General features: G+C 37.9%; 2 protein-coding genes across 2 annotated transcripts in view; one reads left to right on the top strand and one right to left on the bottom strand.

Annotated features, from left to right (window-relative positions):
• LOC115922146 (signal peptide peptidase-like 3) overlaps window positions 1–6,673 on the top strand; it is a 46,551-nt gene extending 39,878 nt beyond the window's left edge. The window contains exons 8-11 of the mRNA XM_030980326.1: window positions 486–571; window positions 1,922–2,121; window positions 3,729–3,838; window positions 4,446–6,673. Of these exons, the coding sequence (XP_030836186.1) occupies window positions 486–571; window positions 1,922–2,121; window positions 3,729–3,838; window positions 4,446–4,514 (465 nt within the window). The 3' untranslated portion in view covers window positions 4,515–6,673. The remainder of the gene's footprint in view (window positions 1–485; window positions 572–1,921; window positions 2,122–3,728; window positions 3,839–4,445) is intronic.
• Window positions 6,674–9,783: 3,110 nt separating this feature from the next.
• Window positions 9,784–16,967, bottom strand: LOC115922150. The gene is made up of 10 exons (XM_030980357.1): window positions 16,500–16,967; window positions 15,189–15,356; window positions 14,524–14,727; window positions 13,994–14,027; window positions 13,515–13,659; window positions 13,042–13,155; window positions 12,228–12,293; window positions 11,730–11,873; window positions 10,603–10,713; window positions 9,784–9,987 (listed from the first exon to the last, which is right to left on the bottom strand). The coding sequence occupies exons 1-10, from the start codon at window positions 16,516–16,518 to the stop codon at window positions 9,784–9,786; spliced, it is 1,209 nt and encodes a 402-aa protein (XP_030836217.1). The 5' UTR covers window positions 16,519–16,967.
• Between the last annotated feature and the right edge of the window lie 329 nt (window positions 16,968–17,296).

Here is a 17,296-nt window from a genome sequence, read left to right as displayed (position 1 = left end):
TTAACATTGTTAAACGATGCCTTTAAGGAGTGATTTCAGAGTGGTCGGAGAGTCCTCAAGTTGTTCATGATGACCGTATTTGTATCCAGCTGCCCCAATGGTGGTTATATTGAATAGTATTTATCATCAAAGTAGTTAATCGTTTATCTGAGAATAGGAGAGCATATTGAGAAGTCACATGGATGGGTAAAGGTTGACATGGTACTATCATCAATCACATAAAGTCATCACTTTTCTTATATTTTTGTTTAATTTATATGATACCATCGGAAAACAAGTATGTACAAGTACTAAGGGAAAACAGAGGTCTAAGTTCAGACCATCCCCAAACTCTGAAAAGGGCCAACATTCATGAAAAAAGGAGCCTCATAATCATACATTTTTGTCAACAGTTAGTGCAATTTTTTGTATAACTTTACACAATAACCATTTTGTCTTCTTCTTTTCTCCTTCCATACCTCTCTCTCCCTCATCCTCATTGTTAGGTTGGGATGATGGCCAAGAAATTCAACCTTGGAGTGGCTCGAGATGCACCTCAGCTCTCCCTACCAGGCAAACTCATATTCCCAAGGTAGATATAGCAACTAAATGCTCATTTATTATAAAGTAGACATATTCAAGTAGTCTAGTGGATTAAAGTACAGGGTTATAGATCAAATTGAATGGTCTGTGGTTTAAGTCCCTACCCTTTGTACAGACTATCTTAAAATGTCAGCTCTTCCCACTCAAAAGAAAATAGGTACCTGTGAGGATTCCAAAACTGAGCCAATGAAATTGCCTTTGCTATTGGCCTTACACATGCATGAGAACATTTCAATTTATGATATGAATATTACTGAGAGAATGAAGATGACTTTGAAGTCCAGTGATCCAGGGTGATAATTACACAGTATTTAAACAGTATTCTGGCAGTCTTCTTTTCTATTCTTTCTATCACATGCAAAATAACCTTGTCAATTTTTGGCAAGAAATCTTCTTTCATTGTTCTAACTGATGAATTCACTTTCATGTTTTAAAGCATGCAGACTATAGTTTAGTTTGGGTTAGGTATTATAATAATAATAATAATCATAATAATAGTGTATACCGGTATATATATATTTGACATGTTCAGATGAAACAAAAGATCTATTACAAGACAATTTCCAGACAACTTATTCTTATTATTTTAGCTTGCAAGGAAAACAATCTACCACAGAAGTAGAATGGTTGGAAAGGAAATAAAAAAGAGATTTTCAGCCTGTCAAGAACTAAACCCGTCTTTAATTTCCAAGGAGTAATTTCCCTATAGGTCACAGTATAGGATGGCATATCCCTGTAGACCATTCTCTCAGAGTGTGTTCTCACAGACGAGATGTTTTAATGTAAAGCACAATCCGTTCCATTTGAATGACACGGTTAGGTGTACAGTGTGATCAAGCCTGTGCTGATGTGTATGTGATTACATATTACTTATTCATTCCCTCTAGTACATATTACATGCGAGGTAGAGATGATAATAAAGAGAACATGCAGACTGGATGACATGCATAGGACTGAATGTCATGTAAAGGATGTGAGGAGTATTGAAGTGTATCGCTTAACAGCCCTGACCAATCACTCAGGGTATTAATTTGTGTATTATTGGTAGACTTAACTTAAATCCCCCCCCCCCCAATATTGAGTCTTCCTTTTCCTATATAAATTCCAAACCGTCAGTTAACCTTCCTGGTACATGCTCAACCATCTATCTTCCCAAGATGCTTCTTGCATTATTTGCTGATAGAGCATTCTTAACACCAAGCACAAAACTTTGAAATCAAATACCTAAATTTTCCTGCAACCAAAAAAATTACTGGTACAGGCAAATATGTTACTGTTTTATTGTTTGTTCACCATAATAATCATTATCTTATATCCATTTTTCTGTGACCTTTCCTAGCATGCACAACGCAGGTCATTTCTCGATGCTTGGTCTTGGTGACATCGTGATGCCCGGTCTTCTCCTCTGCTTCGTCATGCGCTATGATAACTACAAGAGGCAGCAGACGGATACCCTCGCACCTGCCCCCATCTTACCGCCCAACAGCCTATCCCAAAAAGTCACTTACTTTCACTGTTCTCTGATTGGCTACTTTGTTGGTGAGTACCAAAGCAACATCGTTACTTTCACTCTTATGCTACATTTACACTATGCTCCCGGCAGCCATGGCAACCCTGTTTGCCCAAAACGTAGTGCACCGTGGGATTTTTGCCATTTTTTCTCTGTATTCAAGTTTTGTTAGGTCTTGCCAAGTTTTCTCAAGGTCGTGGGAAAGGGGCTGCTGTCCCGGGGGCTCCAATATGCGCGGTTCGACCCGCAGTCTACCACGGATATCAGTTCGTTCCCTCCCGGCCCATCATTTTCTGATGGGTTCCCTCGCGTTTCTCACGTTCCGATCAAAGTCTGGCACGTTTTTCTAGTTCTGTCGAGGCTTCTTATGGATGAATCGTGGACACCGAAAAGCTTTGTAACACGTTTGCATAAAAATAAGGCTTCCCAAGCAATAGCAATCATTGTATCCCGAGACCCCAAGCGCCGTTCAGACCGTAGTAGAACGCAACACGCCTTAGCGCGGGCCTGTTAACTATTCCAGTACTGACCGCCTCCCAAGTTTTATTACGGCTTATTACAGACTCACTTTTTGTTGCGTTCACCCCGTTTTACTACGGCCTACTAGGTTTCTCATACACACTGTGACTGCCATGGCAAATTTGTTGGCAGTTTAAAAATCTGGCCTGGCATCCACGGCAATCACGGCCTGTCACGTTTGCACATTCCATTCCCCCACGTTGTCTCATGTCCATCTCGTTTTGTCCATTGTGGCATGAAACAGGATTGCCTTGGCTACCGGGAACATAGTGTAAACGTAGCATTAGACCATAGGTCGTTCAGTCCTGGGGAAGACATTGATCCGCAAGTACCACAGCAACATTGCTTCTTTCACTCTTACATTAGATCATAGGTCGTTCTGTCCTGTGAAGGACATATGGTTTGTCAATTTGCCAGTTCTTTGATATGCAACACTTTATTTGTTTAATCTTTATGTCTCTTTCAAGAAACTCACAATAACATCACATTATCACAAACTAATGATCTTGGAAAATATAGTGAAAATATTATAAATGATATTACCGTAATTAAAGTTGTATAAACCGCCCTCATGTGTTAACCGCATCCCTTTTTTTTTTTTTTTGCCAACTTAAAAAAGAGTAGAGGACCTAGGATAGAACCTTGTGGTACGCCGTGTAATAGAAGAAAAATTGGAGGAATTATTATTATCAACCACATATTGAAATCTATCAGAAAGATTACTTTCAAACCAAGATGACAGACAAATTTGAGTGTTGTTCTAGTTTCCGAGTGGTGAGTCAACACACCGATTACTGAGCTGGGAGACATTGTCAGGCATGGAGACATTGCCAGGTATAGCCGTGTGTACCGTGTATAAACCGCACCCCCACTTTGAATTTTTTTTCGGCGGCAAAAAGGTGCGGTTAATACACCGTTAATTACGGTATTGTCTGTTGCACTTGAAAAATGTTGAGTCTGATAGTTTACCTGCTTATTTAACGGTGTGAGAACTTAATGGTATATTATTTAAGAAGAATTCCTGTTGACAACCCTGACACCCAATTTGACCAACTGAAGTGCAAAAAAATATTTTACGACTACCTGTCAGCCTAATGATCCCATTTCTTTCTTTCAGGACTATTAACAGCGACGGTATCATCAGAGGTGTATAAGAACGCCCAGCCAGCATTGCTGTATCTTGTGCCATTCACGCTACTCCCTCTGCTCCTCATGGCTTATCTTAAGGTAGGTCATAATCATCATCATGGGGGTGTTTCTCAATACCATTCTCCATCTAGCTCTATCTGCAGCCAGCCCCAGATTAATCATTCTTCCATCTTCATTGATGCAGTCCCTTCGGGGGGGGGGGGGGGGGGGGGGGGGGGGTGGGGGTCGAGTTCTTGATACCATCTTCTTCAGCCTCCATCTGTAGCACTGACTCATCCTATGACAATTGCTCCTAGGAAAACAAATTTTTAAATTTCGATTTCCACTCATAAATATCTTGATAATCAGACAGGCAATCGGCTTGTAAAAGTCATGGGATTCCTGACTGACCTAAAGGTTTATAATTATCATCGCAGCATGAGCTAAATCCGTTTCAGAATCTAAGACAAAGTTACCCAATCCCTTAAAACTTCACCTAACCCCAAGTACAACCCTACATCTAAGTACCCTATAATTTTGACAACATAAATGCCGGAGCAACTGTCAGATCATGGTACTGACTACATTCATAGGTGTACACATACGTCCTTCGACTTCGAATTGAATTTTACATAGTAGATGAGTTCAGATGAGTGGGCCAAGATGTGTGAATTCATTATCCTCTATCTGTTTGTTTCCCTCTCAGGGTGATCTGCGTCGCATGTGGCACGAGCCGTTTATAAAGAGCACACAGAACAAGTACATGGAGGTATGACAGCAGAAACACAAACCGCACGTTGTTTGAACCCGAACGATTAACTCGGACCGGAAACGACAGAAACTATGCGCAAAGAGTGTTAATATTGTTTGGAAAGCTGTAGCGGCCATTTTGTATGGAAGCGGCCATCTTGGAGGAAAGCTAATGTTGGACGGGATAGAGAGAGCATGGAGATGGATGTACTGATTTACGTCGTTCGCTGGCCATTGCTTGTCTTGTCTTGGGGCAGGAATGCATCTTTGTATATTAGGAACAGCAGAGATCAGACAATGATGCCATATCTATATAGTCTTAGTTTCGCGTTAACAAGATCCGTTGCTTCGCTTCTCGCTTTGTCTCAGAAAGTCGACTTAGCAATCGCACTTCAGGGAATGCCAAAGTCGGTTGTAAATGTCTGGTTGTAGTTTTAGAGTCTCCTGGCTGAGGAATGTAGTCAAAAGGCAGGGAATTAAATGGTGTACGTCAGCAGGTTTGAATGCTTCATATGAGAAGGACATTGAAATCAAGATGGCCGACATTCAGAAACATTGCCTTGGGTACTTGATGGAACTTGTAGGTGCAAAGACGGGTAGTCTGCGATACAAGCAAATCACTTTGACGGCCGTGGTTTGAATAACTGAAATAGCATGAATGTAAGAGTGAGCAAAAGTTTGTGATTGAACAGGATTAATGAAAGAACAGTGGATGTTATATTTCTTGTTAAGTGTTGGGAAGAGGATCAAAGTAAACTGATTTCTCAGCAGTAATTTACTGTTGAAAAGTAGCCCCCTGCTGATGGTACCGTTCTCTACCAACATAGTGGGTTTTTATGCATGGATGACAGAAGCGAGGATTTCCAGGTGTACATCAAAACAGCTCCTGCTACCAACTTGATCATGTTCTGAAAGATTGCTTGGAACTCTATTTGGGTGTCTGTGTATTCAAGCGTCAAACTATGTTACATCAGTAGAGAGTTTAGCCAGGATACTAACCATATTTCAAATCTAAAACAAGAAGCTCTTGAAATGTATGTATGCAATTATGTATTGACATTATCGGTGTAGCTTTTGAACGCCCTGTAATGTAAATTAATAACCATTGTGGCATCTAAAAGATACTGTATGACTGACAATCATGTGGCTTCACATTCAATAGAATCATCCTTATTAAGATGATAAATCCGTGGAAGACAGAACCTGAATCCTAGTGAGTTTCAATCTAACTATTCTCAGCTTTGTGTCATCATCATCAATGACCCCTTTGGCTTTGATGGATCGTGTTCAGAATACTTCTATTCCTTGTCTCTTGATACGCAGACAAGAGGAATATGGATCTAATGCTAATGGGTTGAGCTAGCTACATGTATGGATTATCAAACAATAGGGCGTTTTAGTCAGTCCAGGGTCAGAATGGTGTACATGAATAGATATAATACGCTTCTGGCTCTCGACAAGTCAGTGGTATCTTCTCGTACTATCTCACTGTTTTCATATTATCAACTCTATTTGTTTTTTTTATTTTCTTTATTATTTCTTTTGTGTGTCAAATGTGCCAATGTGGTTATTCAATGTTAACAAGGTATCAACACGACATCTGAATGAATAGGGATGAGAATTCAAACCCCAAGCCTCGCTCTTACATGGTACAGTAAAACACTACAGCAACATTTGTCATGTAAATACATGTAAATGGCAGTATAGGGGGAAAAGAGGCATGGACACAAAACTCCTCCCTCCCCTCAAGCGGGCCCATTTTCTGTGGTACAAGATACAGAATTGTAAAGCAATTGTGCTTATGTCATTTTATTTTGCTGCTGAGTGTTTGTTCTCGGCCAGTTTATCACATCTTGAGTCAATATTTCTCAATTGTTGCTGAGTGCAGCTGTGTTTTGTTACCAAAAATATTCAGCATTCAGTATTTTTCTTATTTGTTTTAATGTCTAAAAGAATCTTTAACAACTGTAAATGTGCAAGGTATATATGCCCTATAAACCATAGCATATCTAAAGTGATAGTTGCAACATGCACACACCTACACACTTGTAAGGTCAGTTCATGGAGCTCCAAATGTTCTCCCACATACAATCTGTCAAGGAAAGAACTATTTTGATGCACCATGACCTCATTTGACCTCTGAATGAGCATGACATTGTGTAACTTCATTGAATCTGCTCTACATCATATAGCTATGCTGTATTTTTCAATTTTTTAAATAATTTTTTAATTGATATTTTTTTTTTATTATCAAAGATATGTTCAATTTGGTGTTAAGTGGATGGGGTTAGTTAGGTAAGGACAATTCTATATGCATTTGGGTAGTTTTAGTTTATTGTTGTTTTTTTTTTTTTTTTTTTTTAATTTTAATTTTGTTTTTGTTATGTACACTAATTTAAATGCAGAATAGTATATTGAAGGAAAAATGTCCATGTATAATCTGAAAATCGTGTGGGCTTAACAACAGTAATAATAATAATCCACTTTTATATAGTGCATAACATATTACATAATGAGAGCCAAATTTGAACTTTTTACCAAGCAATGATTACATTTCAGTGTCGCACTTTATACAGGTAATTCTATTCTTACTACTGGCACTATGGTAGGCAAATTAACTTCAAAAACACATTAACAGTGTTGAGCTTTGTGTTCAGTCTGCTTTGCTTACCGGTCATTTCTAACACAAGGGTCATCATGGCCAAAACCAATTAGAGTACGATCTTGTTTATCTTGAAGTATGAACCTTTGAAGCAATTCAGCCAGTTATCCTCTCTACAAATGGCATTTTTATTTTGTTGTTATTGTTATTGTGCTTGAAGAATAACCTTTTGCCGCGATGATTATTTTTCTTAAACTGGTTTGAAACATTAACACACCAATTCAACCTTTCTTTCCCAAAATGTTACATAGTTCTCTTGAATCATGATCTCAGTGAAGAGCCTGATTATAGGGTATTAAGTATTATGATTTTTTTTCATTCTTTTACAAGTGTGCATTTTTTAAACTGAAAAAGCGCTTTTCTACTACTATAGCTTTTTCATACCTCGTCTCATCATCCTAACAAAACACTACATCAAAGCCCAGTTGTAGTTTAACATAATAATGTCCTGCTGTCTGTCTATTTAATTGATTGAATGAATGTCATGCTTTGCTAATCATGGTGTTATTGGAGGTAAGCTATGAATGTTGCTCTCCAGTCATTTTCAAGTAGTCTCATGTTGTAATTTTTGTACTGTAAAAATGATATTTAAAGAAAACGATGGTCTATAAATAAATCTGAACTCAAAGCAGTATTTGATAGTGGAAATCATGTTATGGAATGGGTATAAATATTTGTTGATATTTTTTCTTAAATGATCAATGTTGACAAAATGTTGTCAGTGGTTGTGTGCAGTTTATATGCCCAAACATATATGCACCCAGTGTAATAAAAATGCTGATCTTGAAAATGTGTCACAAAGTAAAGATATCGCCTTATGTCTTGTATTTAGGTCTCTTTTATTCTCATTAAGAAAAAGAGAGAGAATGAAGGAGAGGGGGAGAGAAAGAGGAGAGAGAAAAGGGATAGGGGACAAAGAGAAGGGAGGATAGGGAGAGAGAGTGTGTGTGTGAAGAGAAAGAGAGAGCGGGGGTAGAAGAACAGGGAAGAGAGAGAGAGAGAGAGGGTGATATAGGAAAGACAGGGGATGAGAGATAGAAAGAGAGAAGATCGAGAGAAAGGGAGATAAGGGGCCAGAGAGAGAGAGTCAGGTGGAGGTGGGAGGAGAATAGATAGAAAGAAATAGAGAGCTAAAGGGGGAAGTGGAATAGAAAGAGAGGGAGAGAGAGAGTTTGATATGGAGAGAAAAGCTGTTTCCATTTTTTTCAAGTAAAGATATCACCTTATGTCTTGTATTTAGGTCTCTTTTATACTCGTTAAGAAAAAGAGAGAGGGTGAAGGAGAGGGGGAGAGAAAGAGGAGAGAGAAAGGGGGATAGGGGACCGAGAGAAGGGAGGGTAGGGGCAAAGAGAGAGAGTGTGAAGAGGATGAGAGAAGGGGATAGGGGGACAGGGGATGAGAGAGAGAAAAAGAGAAGAGAGAGAAAGAGAGGAGATCGAGAGAAAGGGGCCAGAGAGAGAGTGAGGTGAAGGTGAGAGGAGAATAGATAGAAAGAAATCAAGGGATAGAGGGATAGAAAGAGATGGAGAGACAGAGAGTTTGAGATAGAGAGAAAAGCTGTTGCCAATTTTTTCTAAAGAAAAAAGAGAATTGGGAGAGATATATTTCTGTTCTTTGTGAGTTGATATTTGTCAAGTTTCAAAAAATTAATGAATAAATGGAAACCACAAACATTTGCAAGATGAAGATGCTAAAAACATATTTAAACAAAATGCAATTTATATATTTATATACAGTGCGTCACAGAAAAAACGATACCGAGAATTATCGATGTTTTATCATCTTAATCACATTTATAATTGATAATGACACACATTTGGAAAGCTTTGATCCTCCTCTTTCATTATTTTGATGCAACTCATATAAGGTATGTTTATTGCAGTCGTAAACAATTTGTTTTACATTAAGTAAACCGGATCCATACATGAACATATATTTTAGCAGACGCTATAATAATTTAAGGTTCCAGGACCAAGATGGAAAGCAGTTGTTTTAATGACCTTGTGTATCCTGTATAAATATTCGGTCAAATAAATAAATGAATAAATCAGATTCATCAACACATTTGAAATAAAATGAACAGACTAAAAATTGATAAATAACAATGCACTCATAAAAGATTAAAAATTGAACACTCCAAAACATTTATCAATATCTGAATAACTGATTAGCATCCAATGAGAAGCTCTTTTTAGTCGAGTTTTGTGTCGATAAATAAACATTTGAATGTTCTTCCCTACCACCCTTCTGTAATAAGGTGGTTTTAAATTCGACCTCTCAAAATCTCATAAAACTCGCACACTGTTATCTCATTAAAAAATGCCACGTTATTTAGCTTCAAGTTAATGCACTACAATGCCTTTTGATTTTGTTTTCCTTCTCTTTTCGTGCAAATATTCAAGTGAATCGTTTCAAATAGCATCACTAAATTTTGTATTCAGTAAATGTTTATTGCCTAAGGTCGGAAGAAGAAGAAGAAATTAATGCTTATGACGTCAAGCCGTTGTTATTCTGGTATATCACTTTCTCTGAATTCTTCACTTCCTCTAAAAAGGAACAACATTTAAATTTACTTCATTGAATCAAGAGAGAGAATAAAACCATTCAAGCTTTTGTACTTAAACTGCTTGATTCAGACAGTATTCTCAGCATCGTACGATGCAATGACGACTTCATTGATGCTGTGCGAGCTGGTTTTCTTGACGTTCTCGTCTTCGTTGATGGAATGCTCAGCCGGACCGGGGTCTGCTGGCCCGTCAACGTGTTTGCCTTCCATCGCGTGTTCGTAAAAGACGCTTGCCTTGTCGACGATGTCGGGTAGGGCCGAGAGGTTCACCTTATCATGTAAAAGCAGATGAAAGGATAATCATTTTTAAAGTCTATCTGCGCAGCAATTTTTGAGAAACGTATCCATTTTATTTGGGGATACAAAGAGTGCTTTTCCTTTGTGAATAAAGCTAAACACTTTCCTGTTCTAATATTCCCTTATTTTCACATTTCAGCTTGGTATTTTTGTATTTGTCACGTTTCGTACTCATTTTTTTCTAAACACAAATACAACCGTGGGCAAAGACCTGCAAAAGAAACACCGCTTGCATGAAAATTATCCAATTATGACAATGTCACGTTTCTTAAATATTAAGAGGCGACATATATAAATACATCTACAGTAAGATCTAATTATTTTTGCTGAAAGCCAGTTGATTCAATTCTCATAGTTTAGGTAGACTCTATAATTTGCATTAGTAACAGAGATGAGCCGAGGATTAAGTTTCTTTTTTTTCTTTAAATTGTCATTTTGTCGAAATAAGCCATAGGCTTGCTAAAACAGTTATTAAAACCCAGCGCGGTCTACTAGTACTACCTGTACCACATAAGTTAGCAGCACTTCTTATATGTTTAGTACTGCATTTAAAGATTTAGTATTGGGGTATTTTGTATTCTTGCTTACCCTGAAGAATCCATTAAATGGAGAGTCTAGATCTGCGACCACATAGCAGAGGATAGTTATACTGAATACAGTCATGATACACATCGCTAGCTCCATGCGATAGGATGACGCCTGTAGGTAGGAAACAGAATTATAACTATATAGCATAAGTATCATGATCATCAAAAACACAACATGAAGGAAGAAAAATCATGATTCCGATATCCATAGGTGTAGCTTTGAAAGGCAAATCTCTAAATATCCCAGTAAATATCAAAGAAACATCATAATTCTGGCAAAGATCACAAGAAGCAACAAGACGAGACATATATTTCCTTCTATTCTTTTAAGGGTTCTTACCCATTGTCAACAATTCTAATTAGTGAAACTTCAAGAGACCATATAATTCCAAGAGATCAAATTAAAGACAGAGGAAAGTGAGCATAGCAATTCTGTTTCGTCATTTCTCATCTCGTGCACTGGTCTAGGGGACCTACGGCCTACTGCCATATTTCAAAATCTAATGAGAGGGACGGTCCCTTCGATGTTGTATAGTAATATAAAAGTCATTTATAAGTTGTATATTAATTGCATAATTATAAGTTACATAAAAGAATGCTAAATATATTACTCTTTGCGGATGTAATCGAAAATAATATCGCTAGTGATATTCGTTTGTCTCGCAATGTATGGTCAACAAGGGATCTAAAAGATCCCGACGCTTCAACGAAGTGTTGCAGCGGCGCACGAAACGTCGTGATCTTTTAGATCCCTTGTTGACCATACATTGCGAGACAAACAAATATCACTAGCGATATTCCCCCCCCCCTCCCCCCTGTTTTCCCCCATTTTTTTCTCCATGCTTCCAATAGTACAACATTTAATTTGCCTTGTATTAATATTATATATGAGGGATGGGCTCTAGTATAAGGACCATACTCCTCTTTTAGCTCATCCATTCACTCTCATTATGTTATGTTGTTTTTTGTTGTTGTTGTAGGATGTATGATATTTTATGTGTGATTATTTCGTATTTAATTGTATATATTCTGTATTTTTAATGATGAGTGTAAATAAACGAACTTGAACTTGAATATTATTTTCGATACATAAAAGAAGTTTTTTATCAAAGATGATTTGAGCATTACGTCTAGGAGTAGGACACCAAAGAAAGCGAAGAAACCGAGTGCTTCCAGGAAGAGCCATTTAAGAGGATGAATCCTGGTCATCATCACCTCATATCTCACAGCCGAATCAGAGTTTAGACCGACCACGTGGTCCATCAAACTATCCTGAAAAACAAAGAAAGAAAGAATAGAAATAACTAGTAAGTTTTCGTAATCCACGAAGTATTATATAGGATGATCAGTGCAAAAATGGTGAAAGCACATCTATTCAATATCACACGACCTTGAGATTCAGTGCTAATCAATTTTTCCCGAAAATCACCGACAATAATACAAACGTTTATAAACAAAATTATGAAAAAACAGAAAGCGGGTATACACAGAACTAAAATTAAAATCGAAGAAATTAACTTGATACTTTGAAAAAGGAAATTAGTATTGCGGTACAAGATGATTATATTTTTTCGGATAAAAATTACTTTTATATTCTTTTATACCAAAATACGATCAGATGCTTACCAGGATGTGCCTGTCCAAGTGCCATTTCTCTTGTCTGGCTCCAGAATTTCGCAAGATAGGGACAATCTTTATACAAGGAATTATATAGAGGAAAGGTGATCTAAAATGATTGCAACATTAATAATCTTGTGTTTAGCCAAGACGTTGCTGGTAACTTCTTGGTTTAGCTGAATACATAATGTCAAGTAAATAACATCGTGAGGGCGGAAGGAACAAGGCCACGACAATATTATACTCACATCATTTTAGAGGAAAGTGCACATATTAGGCCTATCAATCGAACCAATGGAGAGTTTTGGTAAAACTGCTTGACGATTGAGATGGGTTTATCAGATAGATAATACAGGTAACATTTCAAATGGGTTAGTTTCAATGGCAGAGAGAAGGGGAGGGCACACGGGGCACGTGCCTCTACTTCCCAACAAAGTGTTCGTCTATATATAGCATCGTGTCCTCTAAGTTCTCAAGGAAGAGGTGTAAACGAATTCGGTGTCTCTACGTTTTACCTAGGGTTTGGAAGTGCTCTTTATCTTAAATGATACAAAAAACATGATCGTAATAATAGCTTACATTAATAATGCGCCTTATACTTTGTTTCAAGGCGCAGTACATTATTATTATGATTATTATGACCGTAATTGCATCACCTATTGAAATATGAGAACATGACAACGAGGTATAACGTAATCTGAACATAATTTCTCATGTGGGATGTACAATAGGATAAATCTTCAGTTCATTTTTCTGAAATAGTTGTCATCGAGTTAAAAGTTCTTCCTTGGAATGTAGAAAAAGAGAGCTTATATTAAATTACCCTCCAGATTTGTCCACTGCAGATAGCACCCTTGTAGTTATCTGTGCTTCCTTTACAAACACCTTGAATCTGACGAATTATAGTGATGGCTTCATCTTTCACATACCCATAGATCTATACAAAAAAAAGACAATATATAAATAGCGAAAACAAAGTTCAATTACAACAGAACGTTTTAAGATTTACCATGTTGTTCCCACGTAACTGATTCACATGATAGTATAATCTCTGAAGGGTGTTTTTCGAACAATATAATTATCTCTCTCTATTATCTCACGTTCTTTTCCCTTTTTTTAATTTTTTTGCAATTTGATTAGGGTGGGCTCGTAAATCGTCGATTTATTCGTCCGATTCTTTTCCATTACTCTTGCTTGACAAACATAGATTATAAAGTCTATACGTTTCAAACAGGCTCTGAAGTTCACTAACAATCATTGGATATCAGATTGGATATCAGTTACCGTGGGTCATACCATCGCTTTCTCTTTCAGAGTGATATACGTCATATGTGACGTCATGACGATAATCTGGTCGAGTTTCGAGACCTCGCCTGAGACGATGCTGATGAGAGAACGCTGTTTCTCCATAGCCGATTGGTAGGAGAATCCGAAAGATGTTCTGTGGTATGATACAAGTTGCTGAAACCATCAAGATGAGGAAAGCCCAAACTCGGGCCCAACGAAATGTGTCAGCTGTAATAGGCTCATTTTTGCCAAGACGAGAAAGTGACGATTTTGATGAAATTAGTATCTTTTATTCTAAATTGCTGCATAAGCCCTTATCCCTTGCCGGTTTAAAGTCTCCGAATAATTTTACCATCTTATTGCAAGCAGTTGTCGCATTTCATTAAAACTGTGCTGTGCTGTAAAATGTTTATCGTATGTGTCAGAAAGCTATTTAATTCTTCATATTATGAATATCAGAATTTTAAAGAAGAAAACAGCATACTTACGCATAAACCAGACCAGCAGGTATCAGAAAACAAACTGTGCAAAGAGAAAGAGGATGAGTGGAGAAAGGAAGGTCCGATCAAGTCGTCTCTTTATTTTTCTCTCGTTTTTTATTTTGTATAATTATGCACCATCGTCTTTCTAAATCTTCTTTTATTGAAACCATTACTGATGAACTAAGTAAGTGTGTAGGAAAATTCAAGTTTTATGATTTCAATCAACGTTGTTATCTTTGTCATCTTTTCTGACTTGTGTTATTGTTTTTAACCGACACCTATGTATATGCGGCTGTTTTACGATCTAAAGATTGTGAACAAGCAATCATTTACTAAATACTATTTTGCAATTCCGTCTTCGCTCGTTCAGTCATCACCATGGGACCCGTTTCACAAAGCATTTTTTCAATGAGAAAATGATAAATCAGTTACAAATCTGCTGATAACCAATCAGAAGCAAGGATTCCACTAGCTTATAACAAAAACTGTCACTTGTCACTGATGACAAGTTTTGTGAAATGGGGCCCAGTTCTTACCGATAGCGTCGTTGATGACTGGTGTTCCCTCGGGGAATTGATCAGGAGGCCAGAAGAACCGAGCCACTGCGGGATAGACGAAGAGTACCAGAGGACAGAAGGCTAGGGAGAGAAGAGCTGGAAGGGCGATACGGCATAGGGGGAGGGGTCGGTTGAAAAACAGCTCCATGCTGTGAATCGTGTCAATGTCAGATAGGCTCAGAACTGTAAGCAAGTAAAGTAGGATTGTATTTTTTTTTTAAGTGAACATTTGTGGCACTTTATGTTTAAAATGGAGAGAAACAAAATAACAATTACAAAAATAACAATTAAAAATAAAATATCAACAACAACAAAAACAAAAAAGTTGATTTGCAATGCTTGGATCTTATCATTATGGACAACATTGAGGGCTATATTCTCAAGGGAAAACAAATGTAAACAATACGAGAGTACTGAATAGAAGCCCGTATACTAGGCAGCCATAGCTGCTATCTCAAGTAGATGTTAAGTTATTTAAAGAAATTCCAAGAAAAAGAAAGCGCTCTCTCTCTCTCTCTCTCTCTCTCTCTCTCTCTCTCTCTCTCTCTCTATGTATTGTATTTCCTTTTATCTTTATTATTACTTAGTGATTGAGCGAAGCGGCGTCAACCCCCCTCCCCCCTCCCTCAATATATTTTGCTTACATGCATGTGTAGCGGCCTCCCTCATCTCCTGTAGGCCCGCCATTTCGGCGCCCCCGAATGATGATGCCAAGTCCCTGAGACTAGGCTGCATGAAATAGTCCTCCGTCAGCTTTCTTACTTCATAACGGTTTCTCATTAACTGCGCCTTTATCATGAGCACAGACAGACCTGTGGGAATAGAATCGGAAAAGATTTGTAAGGCCATTAAAAAAATAAACATGTTTAGCGTCCCCGCCCGCCTCCTTTTGGGGGGCCGCCTCCTATTTTTTGTTTTTGTTGAAATTTTGAAGAAAAAATTAATTTTTTTTGATGGAATTTTTTTTGGATTTTTTTTTGGATTTTTTTTTTAAAGAAAAAAAACATGAAAAACACTGCTAAAATGGATCTATTTCTGATTAAAAAGAAGAAAAAAAATGTCGGCGGCCATCTTGAAAAATAGTCTGACTGTCAGGGAAAAGGTACCGAGCGGCCATTTTGAAAAAGAAAAAAAAGGGCCTCCTCCTTCCTATTTTTTTAAATAATCAGGACGCTAAACATTTTTTTTTAATATATATATTTGGCCTAAGATGATACAGGAACACAACCCTCTATGTTATATAGCCCCCTTCCTCGGTAAATGGCAAAAAGGGGAACTCGGAGAAAGGGAGATAATAATTGGGAAAGAGAGAGTGGGAAGGGCACGAAGAAGGAAGATGATATAGGTGGGATAAACCCTCCCCATCGTTATTCTAATTGATGTGTTTTTCTTCCATTTCATTCACCACTATAAGGCCAATTCCCCCCCCCCCCCATGATGCCAGGGCCCCTTAGAATGTAGAATCATCGCTACACCACTGATATAATACATGGTCTACAAGACAATATTTACACAGTTTTTCTCATTTAACGATGTTGCATGACATATCAAATTTGCTGTCAGTTTTGTCGAAAAGTGGTGGAGAATTGGAATAACAAAAACTTACCAATAACGGTATTAAATTTGAGTGTGGAGTGTAATTTTTTGTAGGGGGTCTATCTGACAACAGAATTGATTTTGGGTCGAATGTCAGGACTAACATCAACTAACGTAACAATTACACTTCATGTTTTTACCAGAAAGTGGTTAATACAGAATCGCAGAAAATATGTCAACAACTTTTGACATTGTAAAGGCACAAAAGTTCAATTACTACATTATATGTAATGTACATAGGAAAATGATAATGATAGTTCATAAAAGCTAAACTGCCCCCCCCCCCCCAACAAAAAAATGAAATATGAAGAATTAAAAAAAGAAGAAAAATGAAGAAGATTATTTTCTTTCTATCTCACCAATAACAATGATAAGCATAAGAATAAATGGCGGGATGATGATCTCTGCGGCGTTTGGTGTGCCGCCTGCCTCAGCATACGACCGGGGTTCATCGTCTGGTTCGGCTGTCGTCTCTTCGGCTAGGGCCGTCGGGTCAATCTCGGGCGGACCGGTAGCCTCGGACAGGGGTTCGGATGTTGGTTCTAGAGTGGATGATGCTATGGTAACAGGCAGTACGGTACCGAGAATGATGAATATGATGAGCGGTGTTGCGATCAGGAATGTCCCCGCGTCGAACCGGACGAACCAATGACATTTTCGCCAGCTAAAAAAAACATGTTGGGAAGTGCAAGGTTAACGCTGACTGATTGATTAAATTCTAGATTTAAAACAAAATTATAATTTGAAAACGGGCGTCTGCCCCTCCTAATTCGACAAGTTCTGGACCCTTGTCGTCTTTATTCAGGATGTTTGACCAGAGTGCACATGTGGGTTGTGTGTCCGGCCGGACTCTTAACAAAAGGCAAAAGTGCGAGCTTTATTTTGTAAAGCGTCCGGAAACACGACCCACATCATACTCTTTGAAATTATCTGTCCGGCCTGATACACAACCTAGGTCTATCCATAGATAAGGGCTGAGTGAAAAGTAGGGGTGTGAAATGTATGTCACGAGTTTCCCGATGGTTTATTCAGACGTTGTGTCTCCGGATAGTTGATTAAAAACAGCAATTTTACATGCAATAATAAATTCATACATCTTTTGAGACCTTTGATGGGGTGTTGGATGTCCGGACACTTCATTAAAAAAATATTCATC

This window comes from Strongylocentrotus purpuratus, unplaced genomic scaffold (genome assembly GCF_000002235.5).
Source record: "Strongylocentrotus purpuratus isolate Spur 01 unplaced genomic scaffold, Spur_5.0 spur5_contig_818, whole genome shotgun sequence".
NCBI lineage: Eukaryota > Metazoa > Echinodermata > Echinoidea > Camarodonta > Strongylocentrotidae > Strongylocentrotus > Strongylocentrotus purpuratus.
This window is presented reverse-complemented; position numbering and strand designations above follow the sequence as displayed.

What these genes read in the sequence shown, in the direction of transcription:
- LOC115922150 (XM_030980357.1), bottom strand. An exon ending in CTCTGAAAGAGAAAGCGATG is followed by an intron (nt 13,156 to 13,514) that starts GTATGACCCACG and finishes TTTTTTGTATAG; the next exon opens with ATCTATGGGTATGTGAAAGA. An exon ending in ACTTGGACAGGCACATCCTG is followed by an intron (nt 11,874 to 12,227) that starts GTAAGCATCTGA and finishes TTTGTTTTTCAG; the next exon opens with GATAGTTTGATGGACCACGT.